Raw genomic sequence first — 13,546 nt, 5'->3', positions numbered from 1 at the left:
ACTACCAAAAGAGAAAAAACTACAACAGGAAACTACCAACAAGGGAAAAATACAACAGGAAACTACCAGCATGGGAAAACAGGAAACTACCAAAAGAAAAAAAACTACAACAGGAAAATACCAACAAGGGAAAACTACAACAGGAAAATACCAGCATGGGAAAACAGGAAACTACCAAAAGAGAAAAAACTACAACAGGAAACTACCAACAAGGGAAAACTACAACAGGAAACTACCAAAACTACCAACACGGGAAAACTACAACAGGAAACTACCAACAAGGGAAAACTACAACAGGAAACTACCAAAACTACCAACACGGGAAAACTACAACAGGAAACTACCAACAAGGGAAAACTACAACAGGAAACTACCAAAACTACCAACAAGGGAAAACTACAACAGGAAAATACCAGCATTGGAAGTTGCTTTGTTTCCAAAAAGCCAAAAAAGTACGAAAACACGAAGGAGAAAAGTTTGAAGTTCTGACGGGAACGTTTTCATGTAAAAGAGTCAAATCTTTCATCACTGACCCCCCCCGTGTAATTCAGTCAGTCCGTCACCAAACGACCCCCCCCCCCCCCCCCCCCCCGACCACCATCATCCTTTACTGGCTAACATGGGGCCGCAGGGCTTGGAAAAGTCCCTCGAAGGTGGGCCGGTCTGAGATGTTGCGACTCCAGCAACGCATCATCAGCTCGAAGAGAGAAGGTGGGCAGAGCGGGGGGGCATAGAGGAAGATCTGTATGGACAGTAAGAGAGAAACCAGTGAAACCAGTAAGACATGAAACACATCAGACATCATACTGGTCGCCCAGCAACCAGCTGACTTGTTCTGAAATCCCAAGCAGAATAACAGATAAACACCCCCCCCCCCCCTTGTGGACAAGCTGAGAACTACAGGGACCCTCAATGATCTTCCAAACATCAACGAGCCGATCGATCGGATTGATCTGCTGATACATCCTCCACATTCCTGAATGTTCCTGCTCATTTATGTTCAGGAACACCTTCTGTGGCATCCATCTGTCTGGATGCTAGGAAAAACCTGCAGCCTTCCAGGGAGCTCAGGCAGCAATCTGAGGTGTGTGTGTGTGTGTGTGTGTGTGTGTGTGTGTGTGTGTGTGTTAAACTAAAAGAGATAATAAACATTACAGTACACGTTGCTCTGCATAATTACGGATTAATGCAAAAAAGCAATTCTGAAACACAGGAAAAGATTCTCTGTTTACATGACATGGAAATGAAGCGCAGGCAGCAACATGTAAACAACAACAAGAGAATTATAAACAATAATTAACAACAATAATAATAATACAACAATAAACTGGAACATGGCGCTTCAGGAAATGTGCAGCAACAGAAACATGAGATGCTACAAGCTAGACTAAAGCCATAGGTTCTGGTCCGTCCGTCTAAACTGGTTCTGGTCCGTCCGTCAAAACTGGTTCTGGTCCGTCCGTCTAAACTGGTTCTGGTCCGTCCGTCTAAACTGGTTCTGGTCCGTCCGTCAAAACTGGTTCTGGTCCGTCCGTCTAAACTGGTTCTGGTCCGTCCGTCTAAACTGGTTCTGGTCCGTCCGTCTAAACTGGTTCTGGTCCGTCCGTCTAAACTGGTTCTGGTCGGCCAGTCTCAGCTGGTTCTGGTCCGTCCGTCTAAACTGGTTCTGGTCCGTCCGTCTAAACTGGTTCTGGTCCGTCCGTCTAAACTGGTTCTGGTCGGCCAGTCTCAGCTGGTTCGGGTCCGTCCGTCTAAACTGTTCTGGTCCGTCCGTCTAAACTGGTTCTGGTCCGTCCGTCAAAACTGGTTCTGGTCCGTCCGTCTAAACTGGTTCTGGTCCGTCCGTCTAAACTGTTCTGGTCCGTCCGTCTAAACTGGTTCTGGTCCGTCCGTCTAAACTGGTTCTGGTCCGTCCATCTAAACTGGTTCTGGTCCGTCCGTCTAAACTGGTTCTGGTCGGCCAGTCTCAGCTGGTTCGGGTCCGTCCGTCTAAACTGGTTCTGGTCGGCCAGTCTCAGCTGGTTCGGGTCCGTCCGTCTAAACTGTTCTGGTCCGTCCGTCTAAACTGGTTCTGGTCTATTTGTCTCAGATTTCCTGCTTTACATGTTTGGGTTCTCTGTTCTACCAGAACCAGGTTCTGTGGTCCAGCAGATCAGAACTGCAGAGGGAACTGGACTAGGCGGAAGAGCCGGATCTTCTGTAAGGAACAACAATCCCTTCTTTGGGAATGCGGATCAGAACTGACCTGTCTGCCCTGGTTCCGGAAGAACTCGCCAGTGTTCTCTATGACCTGTTCGTCGGACAGCAAGCTGTAGGGCTGCTCCTTGCACAGCGTGAAGATCTCCCACAGCGTGACTCCGAACGCCCACACATCGCTCGCCGTGGTGAACTTACCCTGCAAGAACACGCCGCTCAGTTCAGTCTGACAGGAAGTGTCTTCATCATCATGTCCAGGTGAAAATAGAGGTCTCTTAGCAACATGGTAGTGATGGTGATGAAGATGTGATAAATAATGGTGGATTTACCATCTAGAGTCTCTGAATAAACACTACATGTTGTGTCTGGATTGTAAACCTCCTGGACGGATAGAAACGCTGGAAAACCTCCGTAGACCAGCTGGAGGGTCACATGACCATCCCAGTTACACACTGCTGGTCCTGGTGGGCGGAAGATGAGATAAGCGACAGCGCTCGGGGTGGAATTTTTATGGGTTATAAAGCAAACCAAAAAGTGGAAAAATGTGTTGATTTCTAGTCAAACTGAAAGATAAACCTTACAAATGGTTAAAAATGAGTTTCTTTTGGAGAATATTCAGAGACTGTTCTCGGTTTGTCGCAGCCAGCCGCATGGTGGTGGTACCTGCTTGTGTACTATGCCAGTTACCAGGCGTGTCCACCAGGGGGCGCACCAGAGAATTAGAGCTGGCAGAGTTGTTGGATTTATCGGAACTGAAGACGTTCGCGTTTTGCTTCATTCAGATGTCAGGCAGAAAAAGGATCAGTCACACAGGTGATGATGACAACTCAACCTGAGTGTCAGGGATCTGGCTTGTCCTTTGCCGGAACCACGGACTGTCTATAAAAGATGGGCGGAGCCTCCGTGACGTCACCTGTACATTTCTAAAGAGCTGAAATGAAGCTCATTGGGCGGTTCCTATCATCGCCATCTTGGCAGCGTCACTCATGTCATCTCTCTTTGAAAATATAAATATGGGAAAGAGGTGGAGCTGAGAGGGGGGCCGTGAGTGTCATGGTGGATGATTGACATCTAGTGAACTCTGACCTGCCTGCAGCTAAGAGCTAACTGAGCTAGCCCAGAGATAACAGGAGCTAACCAGCTAACGGAGATAAGCAGCTAGCGCAAGTCACACTATCTTTATGATGCATCATAAATGTGTTTTATTTTAGTCTCTTAAACTTTCTGCAGTTTTACTGCTGAACTGGAGCAAACACCGTCCCCTACTGGTTACTCGCAGGTTACAGCTGGCAAACATCCAGCGATCAGGACGTCCACAAAAAGCTACAGTAAACATGGATATGTGTAACTTAGAGCACGTCTGTTCGCAGCCTTAAAGGGCTCATTTCTGCCCCCGCCATATACGTAAACGGGACGTTTAAATTTTACATTGCCATGGTTACTGAGTCAGTTCATCCAGCAGGGGGCAGCGCTGAGTTCTGACGGTGGCTGGTAGCGGTATCGCACCGTTAAAGTCACTTCCAAACACCCGAAAAAGAGGGAGAGGAGAGAGGAGAGCTGAGAGGAGAGACGCGAGAGAGAATGCGCTAACGCGAGACTCGGCGAGATTTGGCAGGATCAACATGGCGCGCTACTAAAGTAAACAAAACCTTTATTACCAGGCTAACGGTATGAAATTAAACGAATAATTTAAAACAGTTAAAAACTCCAATCACACCAACCCGGTCACTCTGGATAACAACGAAGAAGATCTCACCAGCCCGATAGAGGTAATCGAAGAAAGCTTCCAGCGGATCGTAACGGGGAAAACCAGCAACACCGCGGCGACGGCGTCCAAAACCGGTTCCACCTCCAAAAGAGTTCGCCCAGCGAATTCCCCCGAAGTAACCTCGCCAGGTTCTCCAACAGGTAGTGCTACAACGGATATCCTAATCTCCATCGACGGGAAGTTATCCAGCCTAGACGCCAGGCTTTCCCCGCTGGAAGTTCTACACCGGGAGTTCCAGTCGTTAAAGCACAGTCTAGAATACAGCCAGCAGCAGGTAGAAGCTTCAGCTACGGAGAACAACGCGCTTAGAGACTCTGTTAAGACTCTCACGGATGGAGTATGCCGACTACCGGAGGAAAATAAAAAAAAAAGAAAGAATTAGTCTTAGATATCCAGGCCCGTAGCATGAGAGATAACCATGAAAGAATTCATCCGATCCCACCTGAAGCTTCCAGAGGAAAAGGTAAAAGCCATCTCCTTTCACCGTGTTCATCGCATGGGAAGAAAAACATCGGAGGGCAGACCAAGACCAATAGTTGCTAAATTCGTGCTACACAAAGAAAAAGAAGAGGTGAAGCGCTGTGGGAGACAGCTCCGTGGGACTAATATCAGCATCAGTTCCCCAGAGAGATCCTGGAGCGTCGTAAGATCTTGTTCCCCATCAGGAGGAAATTCCTGGACGGAGGAGCCCGCGCGGTCATCTCGGTGGACAAGCTCTATGTCAATGGCCAGCTACATCGTGACCATAACACCACTCCCTGGCTCTACTAACCTCAGATATGTATCCACACTCTACACGCTTTGCACTGGTGATATTAGGGCTAATAAGTCTCACTGGGATTTAATCAGAGTTTAATGTTTGCTCACAATAGTTAACAACACTGCCAGTCTCTTTCACAAAACAGATCTCCTTATGGGTTTGTTTTTCCTTTTCACCCACTTTCCTCTTTTGGTCAACTTCTGGCTCATCTTTTTCTCTCTCCTTCCATACTCTTTTCTTTCTTTCTTTTCTAGCTGCCACCTCACAGAACTAAATAGCACAGATGCAAAACTACACAGTTCATTAGATAACACTTACATACATAACCCAACACTCTCACTGTTATTATTTCAAACATATTTAGTAACATTCAATACAGTCATACAACACAAGGCATACATACTTACACCTGCGCACACACTTATTCACATCAAGTGGAAGCATCTAACACCTACCCTGTCACCACAAGCATGACAGTACTTAGGTTTATCACACGGAGCTGGGACCAGAGAGAAGAGACTAAAAATCTTTAACAGGCTAAATGATCTACAGGCAGACATTGTGTTCTTACAGGAGATTCATATGACAAATACTTCAGTGGACGCTCTCTCTACATCACAATTTCCTCATGTTTACTCCGCCTGCTATAACTCCAGACAGAGAGGAGTTGCCATTTTGATAAATAGAAAAGTGACATTCACAGAAATTAACAGAACCACAGATCCAGAGGGAAGATATATTATAGTGACATTAACTATCCAAAATATGAAGTTATGTTTAGCTAACATATATGGGCCAAATGTGGATGATTCCTCCTCCTTTCATTCCTTTTTTAAAACTGTCTCAGAACACTCAGACAACACACTTATATCATAGGAGGATATTTTAATGTGGTAATGGGTCCCGTAGACAGGATGAATAATTCAGAAAACAATAGAACCTGGCAGTCTACAGACACTGTTAAACAATATATGGAGGAACTTGGTCTTTGCGATATATGGCGGTCTTTTCATCCTAATATCAAGGAATACACTTGTTTTTCCTCAGTTCACCACTCATATTCTAGGCTAGATTATTTCCTGGTTAGCAGCTCGTTGGTGTGTATGATTTCAGAAACCCAGATCCACCCCGTTACAGTCAGCGATCATGCACCAGTTTCCTTCACTGTAAGAAATACGAGAATCACACCACCTGCTAAAAGCTGGAGATTCAATACAGCACTGCTTAAAGACCCTGATTTTATCAGCTATTTCACAAAAGAATGGGCTGTTTACCTAGAAAATAATGATAAACCAGGAGTTTCAGCATGTGTTCTGTGGGAAGCAGGTAAGGCGGTAATGAGAGGAAAAATGATCTCTTTTGCATCATATAAAAAAAAAGAAGGATAACTCAAAAATATCAGAACTAGAATTAAGAATGAAATCATTAGAGGATGCCTACAGTGCTTTACCAGATGAACAAACGTTGAATCAAATAAGGAAGGCGAAACTTGAATTAAACAAAATAATCAATGAAAGAACGGAGTTTCTGCTGCAAAAGTTACGCTTGGAGAGGTTTGAACACAGCAACAAATCTGGAAAATTTTTAGCCAATCAACTAAAAACAAACAAAGAAAGAGCAACTATTTCATCTGTTAAAGATCCAGCAGGTAATATCTTACATGACCCTGACACAATAAATAACATTTTTAGAGACTTCTATAAAAATCTGTATACATCCTGATTAGATCCATCAGATAATGACATAAATCAGTTTCTTAATAATATAGACCTCCCAGGACTACAGCAGGAACACGTTACAGCCTTAGATTCCCCCCTTACAGCAGAGGAGCTACATGAAGCCCTCAAACATATGCCATGTAAAAAAGCCCCAGGACCGGATGGCTTCCCAGCAGAGTTCTATCAGGTACTCTGGACAACACTGGGCCCTACGTTTTTCTAAATGGTGACACAAATAAAGGAAAATGGCTACTTACCCCAAAACATGAATTCTGCCAGCATAATTGTACTGTTAAAACCAGGCAAAGACTCCACACTTCCATCTAGCTACAGACCCATATCACTGATAAATGCAGACCTTAAAATAATCTGCAAAGCTTTAGCTGCAAGGTTAGAGAAAGTAACTCCACTCATTATACACCCTGATCAAACAGGCTTTATAAAAGGCAGATATTCCTCTGTTAACATGCGCAGGCTAATCAATATAATAGATTACTCGACCATTAATAACCTGGAAACAACTATAGTTTCTCTGGATGCAGAGAAGGCTTTTGATAGAGTGAATTGGAAATTCTTACTAGCTACTTTAAGTAGATTTGGCTTTGGACCTTCCTTTCTTGACTGGATCAAAATCTTCTACAGCTCCCCTAATGCGAGAGTCAGGACGAACGATCAAACCTCTCCAAGTTTTAATCTTCAAAGGTTGTCCACTCTCTCCCTCACTTTTTGCTGTATTTATTGAACCACTAGCTGCTGCAATTCGACAGAATCAAATTATAAAGGGCATCCAGTCCAAAAATATAATTCATAAAATAAGCCTTTATGCCGATGATATTTTACTATTCCTCCAAAACTCACAAACATCATTACCTGAAACAATCTCACTAATTAATAAATTCTCATCACTATCTGACTACTCTATTAATTGGTCTAAGAGCACAGTCCTACCAATTAACTGCAGGTTTCGAAATCCATCCAACACTAATTTACAATCAGGTAACATTAGATACTTAGGCATAAATATTCCCCCCAGGCTCTCAGAACTGATAAAATGTAATTACACTAACCTTCTTAAGACAATAGAAGATGATCTCACTCGCTGGAAGTCACTCCCCATTTCACTTATGGGGAGAGTTGCTACGATAAAAATGATGGTTCTACCCAAAATCAACAACCTGTTCTCCATGATTCCTATGAAACCTCCCTCCACCTGGTTCAAATCACTAGAATCATACACTTCCCAATTTCTCTGGAAGAATAAACCACCCCGGATTAGTTTAAAAACCTTACAAAAACCTAAAGATCAGGGAGGCTTAGACTTGCCTAACTTTCAACATTATTTCTTAGCAAATAGGCTGCAATATATCTTAAAATGGCTTAAACCGAGTCCATTAGATGAACCATGGATAGACTTAGAACAAACATTCTGTCACAATGTGGAAATCTCTAATCTTCCATTCTTCAGCTTCAGTGTAAAAAAGTTAAAGTGCTTCAAAAGTGTCAACATCAGCACCTCTCTGACAGCTTGGTGGGAATTTCTTAAAAAAAACAATTCATCAATAATCCCATGTAAACTCACACCTATCTGGAACAACTCTGACATTCTTCTAAACAAAAATATGATCAACTTTAAACAATGGATTAATAAAGGAATTAATTATTTAGAGCATATTATCCATAACAGAAGAATTTTATCTTTTGACACTCTATCATCACAATATGGAATTAATAGTAGCAGATTTCTAGAATATCAGCAACTCAAATCCATTATACTTAGGAAATTCCCGCTTCATCAAATAGACTTGGAACTTCCTCCCACAGTAGCAGAATTTATGGAACTTCGTAGCCCAAAGTTACTTTCAAAAATATAAAGGTCGATGTCAAAAATAGATGATTCAAATTCCTTGCCAACTTCCCAATGGGAGGCATGGTTGGGAATGGGTGGGGTAGGAATAGGGTCCATGGCGGAGGGGATCCTCCCTCTGGCTCCTCCCGTCGGCGGCAGTCTTGGCGTTGCTGGTGGCACCGGGTCCCGGACCTGGATGGATGTCTGGGTGGGAACCGGGGACTCTCCGGCCCCTGGAGTGCTGGCGCTGGGCCGCCGGGGATGGGGGGACAACCGGGGTGCTGCCTCCTGCTCCACCTGGCGGGCCGGAACTTGCCCTTCTGCCCTGGGGCTGTCCCGGTGAGGTGGGGGCACCTACTGCGGCCAGCTGAGGAGTTGGTCGCCCAGGGGAGGAGTCCTTCTCCCCTGGTTGTGCCCCTCCCCATGCCCCCCTCCTCTTCCGCCACCCGATATCATACATACAGCATATAGGGCACGGTGGGGGGGTGAAGTCGGTGGTCCCGGGAACCCTACTTGCACTACAACCACGATCCACCCATGCACACACCACAGAGGGGGGGGGGGGGGGGGTCTTCCTACGCCCCCTCTTCGTGGGGAGCACTTGGGGTACGGGGGGTGGGCTTGGTGCTGGCCTGGGGGTTGGGGACGGGGCGCTGCGGGGGGCCCTCTGTCCCGGGCGATGCCTGGGCCGCATGAGGGGGCCAGCAGGGTCTCTGGTTGGCTGCATGGGGGGGGTGTGTGGGTGTGTGAATGTGGGGAGTTCAGGTCTGGGGCCTGCAGGCCTCCGGCTGTCGCTGGGGGGGGGGGGGGGGGGATTGGGAGGGAGAGGGAGGATTGAATGGGAGGAGGTGTGTGGGAGGGAGGGAGGGGGGTGTGTGGCATAGGAGGGAGGGGTGGGGCAGGGAGGGGGGGGGGTTGGAGGAAGGGGGGGGGAGTGTTGGGGACGGTAGGGCTTGGGAGGGAGAGGGATGGGGAGGGTGCTGGAGAGGGGGGATAGGAAGCAGCGGGGGGGTTGTGGGGAGGGGTTGTTGGGGGGAGGGTCTACGGACGTGTCCTTGTCCTTGGGGATCCCGCCCCTGGTATCGTGGTGGCGCCGGCCCGCGATGGTTTCGCTCTGGGTGGGCGGGGCCTGCTGGGTCTTGGCCGGGGCTCTGCCGGGGGGTACGGGTGGTCCTGGGGCCTGTGGGCTGCCGGCTCTCTGTGCGGCCCGCGCTTCGGCACCCGGCGCCCGCCGGGCCGGCGTGCCGTCGCCCTGTGCTACCCGGTGCCCCTGCCTCGTGGCGCCGGGTGGCGCCTGCCTGGAGGCTTCCACTGCTCTGGGCTCGGGGGACGGAGGCTCTCTCTGCTTTGCCTGCCCGGGCTCTGTGCGCGGTGGGCTTGCCGGGCCCTGGGGGCCTTGGCTTCCTCCCCTACGCCTCGGGTCGTGGTCGTGCTCCCCTACAAGCACTCAGCTGATCTTTGATTGCATGATCACAGGTTGAACACTCACACGTGCACGCCCACATGCGCTCATCTTCCCATCTGCTTCCTACTAAATGTTGCTGATGACTCTCTGTAGGTATGTTTAATAACGGCTGGTATTTTATTCATTCATTTACTTTTTTTACTTTTATTTTTCATTTTTTTGTCTGTTTTTGAATATTGTCACTATCCTACTGATGTCTTGTTGTATTTTTTCAGTACTTTATATTGTTTTGCAAATACTGTAACTTTAGCAGCTTAGACACGCCTTTCTTTTCTCTCTCTCTTTTTCCTCCTTTCATTTCCTCTTTTTTTTCCTCTTTCCCTGCCAGGTCCAGCTCGGCCATATCAAGACTGATGATGATTGCAAAATGATAAAAGGAAAATAAATAAATAAATAAAATAAAATAATTATCATAATAATAAAAATATTCAGATTATCAAGGGCAGCTATTTACATGAGATGTCTCCCTTGACAGAGCAAATCTGTCTGGCAAAAATACGGCACGCAGATTGTTGTTCTGTCTGCTGAGATGCTGGACAGGACAGGTTAAAAAAAAAAAAAACCCAAAAAAAACAAAAAAAAAAAACAAACACCCGAAGAAGAAAGAAAATCACAAACTCTTTGCTGCCTCTTGGCCAGGACTCCTGTGAAAAAGAGGTTTTTAATCCCAATGAGACTCTCCTGGTTTACTGAAGGTTAAATAAATAAAATAAAAACAAAACTTTTGGTTGTTCTGCTTCGTGTGCTTTTTATTCGATGGTTTCTGCATTGTCGTCTGGTTTGTTCCTTTTGCTAGGTGTAAAACTTAACACTGCCCCCTGTGGTTTCCGGTGGTATCGCTCCGGTTTCTGCGTCAAGCTATGCATAAACATGCATAAAGCATATACAAAAAAGTTTTTTTTCGTATTCTATAAAAAATCTGAATTTGATTTTAGCCATTTTGGCACAGCAATGAACAAAATCCACCAAAAACTGCTTGATCCTCCTTATTAATAAAGAATATGACCGTTATCATCCTCACATTCAGTCAGAAACCTCAAACCCCCAGATCTGTTGGTCCTGCAGGTTTTATAGTGTTATAGTGTGTACAGCCCTTTGTGTGGAAAAGCGTTTTATAAATAGTTTGATTTGACTTCTAATCATGGCATTTAACTGTGACATCCCAGTTCCAGCCCACAAACTTTCCACCTCCTTTTCGAGTCCTGCAACCTCTCCTCAGAACTTGTAGTAGCACTTTGCTGCCACCCAGGGGCAGCGTCAGAAGGAGGAAGGATGGATTGTTGGGTATGAATCTGTAGGAAAGCATGTTTCTGTGGTCATATGGAGCCATGTATGTGAGGAAAATGCATGTGTGGGAAGAGCAGCAGAAGTTTGTCGTGGTTGGAGAGAAGCCCTGATGGAGCAACCAGAGACTTTATGTTGGCTGTAACCCTCACCAGCAGGATGCTTTCCCACGCCATCCACCGTATGGGCAGCACCGCCCGGCCCTGGATGCGGTAGTAGTCACTGCTGTACAGGTTCCTGCTCATCCCGAAGTCGGCGATCTTGATGGTGAGACGGCGGTCCACCAGGCAGTTCCGGGTGGCCAGATCGCGATGCACAAAGTTCAGAGACGCCAAGTACTTCATCCCGGACGATATCTGCACCGCCATGTGGAGGAGGTCGGACAGGCTGGAGGCAGGAGGAGAGACGGGGATGAGGAGGAGGAAGGTTGACAGTGAGCTGGACGCGTGCGTGTTCACCACCTACCTGACTGACGGGATGTTGTTGGCGTGTGTCAGCGTGCTCTCGATCTCCCGCTGCGACAGGAACATGTTGAGGTCGCCGTTCTCCATGTACTCCGTCACCATGCAGAGCGGATCGGACGACACGCACACGCAGAGCAGCCGGATGATGTTGGGGTCATCCAGGCGGGACATGATCTTTATCTCCTTCAGGAAGTCGTTCCTGGTGGACGGAGAGACGGAGAGACGGGTTACGTCCTGCAGGCGGAGGCTGAAGATACGAACGTCAGGATGAATAAATCAGAGATAACAGAAAGAAAATCCAGAAAAATTGCAGAAAGTTTGGATGCGGAGAACCGGGTCGTCCTCTTCGTCAGGACCTCCTGGTACCGGGTCGTCCTCTTCGTCAGGACCTCCTGGTACCGGGTCGTCCTCTTCGTCAGGACCTCCTGGTACCGGGTCGTCCTCTTCGTCAGGACCTCCTGGTACCGGGTCGTCCTCTTCGTCAGGACCTCCTGGTACCGGGTCGTCCTCTTCGTCAGGACCTTTTGGTACCGGGTCGTCCTCTTCGTCAGGACCTCCTGGTACCGGGTCGTCCTCTTCGTCAGGACCTCCTGGTACCGGGTCGTCCTCTTCGTCAGGACCTCCTGGTACCGGGTCGTCCTCTTAGTCAGGACCTCCTGGTACCGGGTCGTCCTCTTCGTCAGGACCTCCTGGTACCGGGTCGTCCTCTTCGTCAGGACCTCCTGGTACCGGGTCGTCCTCTTCGTCAGGACCTCCTGGTACCGGGTCGTCCTCTTCATCAGGACCTCCATGTGCAGCACATTTACATCATCTGGTAACCGTGGAGAACGCTGGAGGTCAGAGACCTCGCCACACCAGTGTGCATCTTCTCCGGTCCGGTTCTGGTGGGTCGGAGCCTCGGTTCTGGTGTCCCAGCTGGCAGAAAGCAGCCTACCTGCATGTCTCGGCTTGATGGCATTGCCGTGATTTGACGCTATATGAATAAAGTTGAACTGAATTGAATTGAAGCGGTGCGTATTGGACTTCCTTCCCTTACCTGGCCTGGCTGGTGGCGTCGGCCCGCAGCTGTTTAACAGCCACCAGTACCGAGCAGCCATCGCTGTCAGGGAGGGGGGACCCCTCCCCGAGGAACTCTGGGAGTCCCTCCGCCTCGCACAGGTGCACCTGCAGCGGAGCAGGAAGGAAGCGTTATGTTGGCTTTACTGCCCCCCCCCCACCCCCAGGACCCCCACCGACCCAGATGCTCACCTCTCCGAACTGCCCCTCCCCCAGCTTCTCCCTGAATATCAGCTGTTGCCGTGGAAACTCGGCAGCGGAGATGTCCTTCCTGGTGAGGGAGTCCACGGTGAGGGCGGGCACGGCGTACATGTTGCTGCCGGTGACGCCCTGCAGCCGCACGATGTCCGTCTCCGCGTAGTGCGGCACGTTGCTATGGAAACACTGGTGCGGGGTGCACTGGGTGACGTCCGGCTCCGCGTATCCTCCCCCACAGGCTGTCAATCAATGTCTAGTATTAATCATCGGCTGTTTACGTCAGAGAGGAAACATTCCAGACCAGGAAAAGTTTGGATTCAAAGAAACGCGACGAAGAAAATAATTCATATTATAATTTACAAAAACATCAAGATGTTTTAAACTAAATCTGATTGGTTGAAGCGTTTCTTTTGAATGTGAAAGACGAATCAAAAAATAAATGTTTTGTATTCTTCAGAACAATCATGATACGACACTGCGAGAAAAAACTCGTAATCATGTCGTAAACATGTCGTAATCATGTCGTAAACATGTCGTAACCAGCTCGTAGCTACACTGCCAGTGTTTAGTGGATCATCTGTTTCCTTTAACTCGAACTCCAGACTTCTTTTTCATCTTTTTCACATGGATTTAATTTCTTTTGCTGATAAAAAAAAAAAACGTTGAGAATTTTGGCGTTTAACAAAGATGGCCGACCAATAAGCATGCTCCAGGATTGAACAGCGGTCAGTTATCAAGTTTTTGGTTGCTGAATGGTGCAAACCAGTTGAAAGTCATAGGAAAATGTTTAC

General features: G+C 47.5%; 1 protein-coding gene across 1 annotated transcript in view; it reads right to left on the bottom strand.

Annotated features, from left to right (window-relative positions):
- Positions 1-607: 607 nt before the first annotated feature.
- LOC306764113 (discoidin domain-containing receptor 2-like) overlaps positions 608-13,546 on the bottom strand; it is a gene marked incomplete at its 3' end in the record, with an annotated part of 76,467 nt that continues 63,528 nt past the window's right edge. The window contains 6 exon segments of the mRNA XM_079251152.1: positions 608-742; positions 2,246-2,395; positions 11,190-11,424; positions 11,503-11,700; positions 12,538-12,665; positions 12,750-12,994. Of these exon segments, the coding sequence (XP_079107278.1) occupies positions 608-742; positions 2,246-2,395; positions 11,190-11,424; positions 11,503-11,700; positions 12,538-12,665; positions 12,750-12,994 (1,091 nt within the window).

Source organism: Telmatherina bonti, assembly GCF_933228915.1.
Source record: "Telmatherina bonti genome assembly, chromosome: 13".
NCBI lineage: Eukaryota > Metazoa > Chordata > Actinopteri > Atheriniformes > Telmatherinidae > Telmatherina > Telmatherina bonti.
Note: the sequence above shows the minus strand (reverse complement) of the source record. Positions and strands in the feature narration are given on the sequence as shown.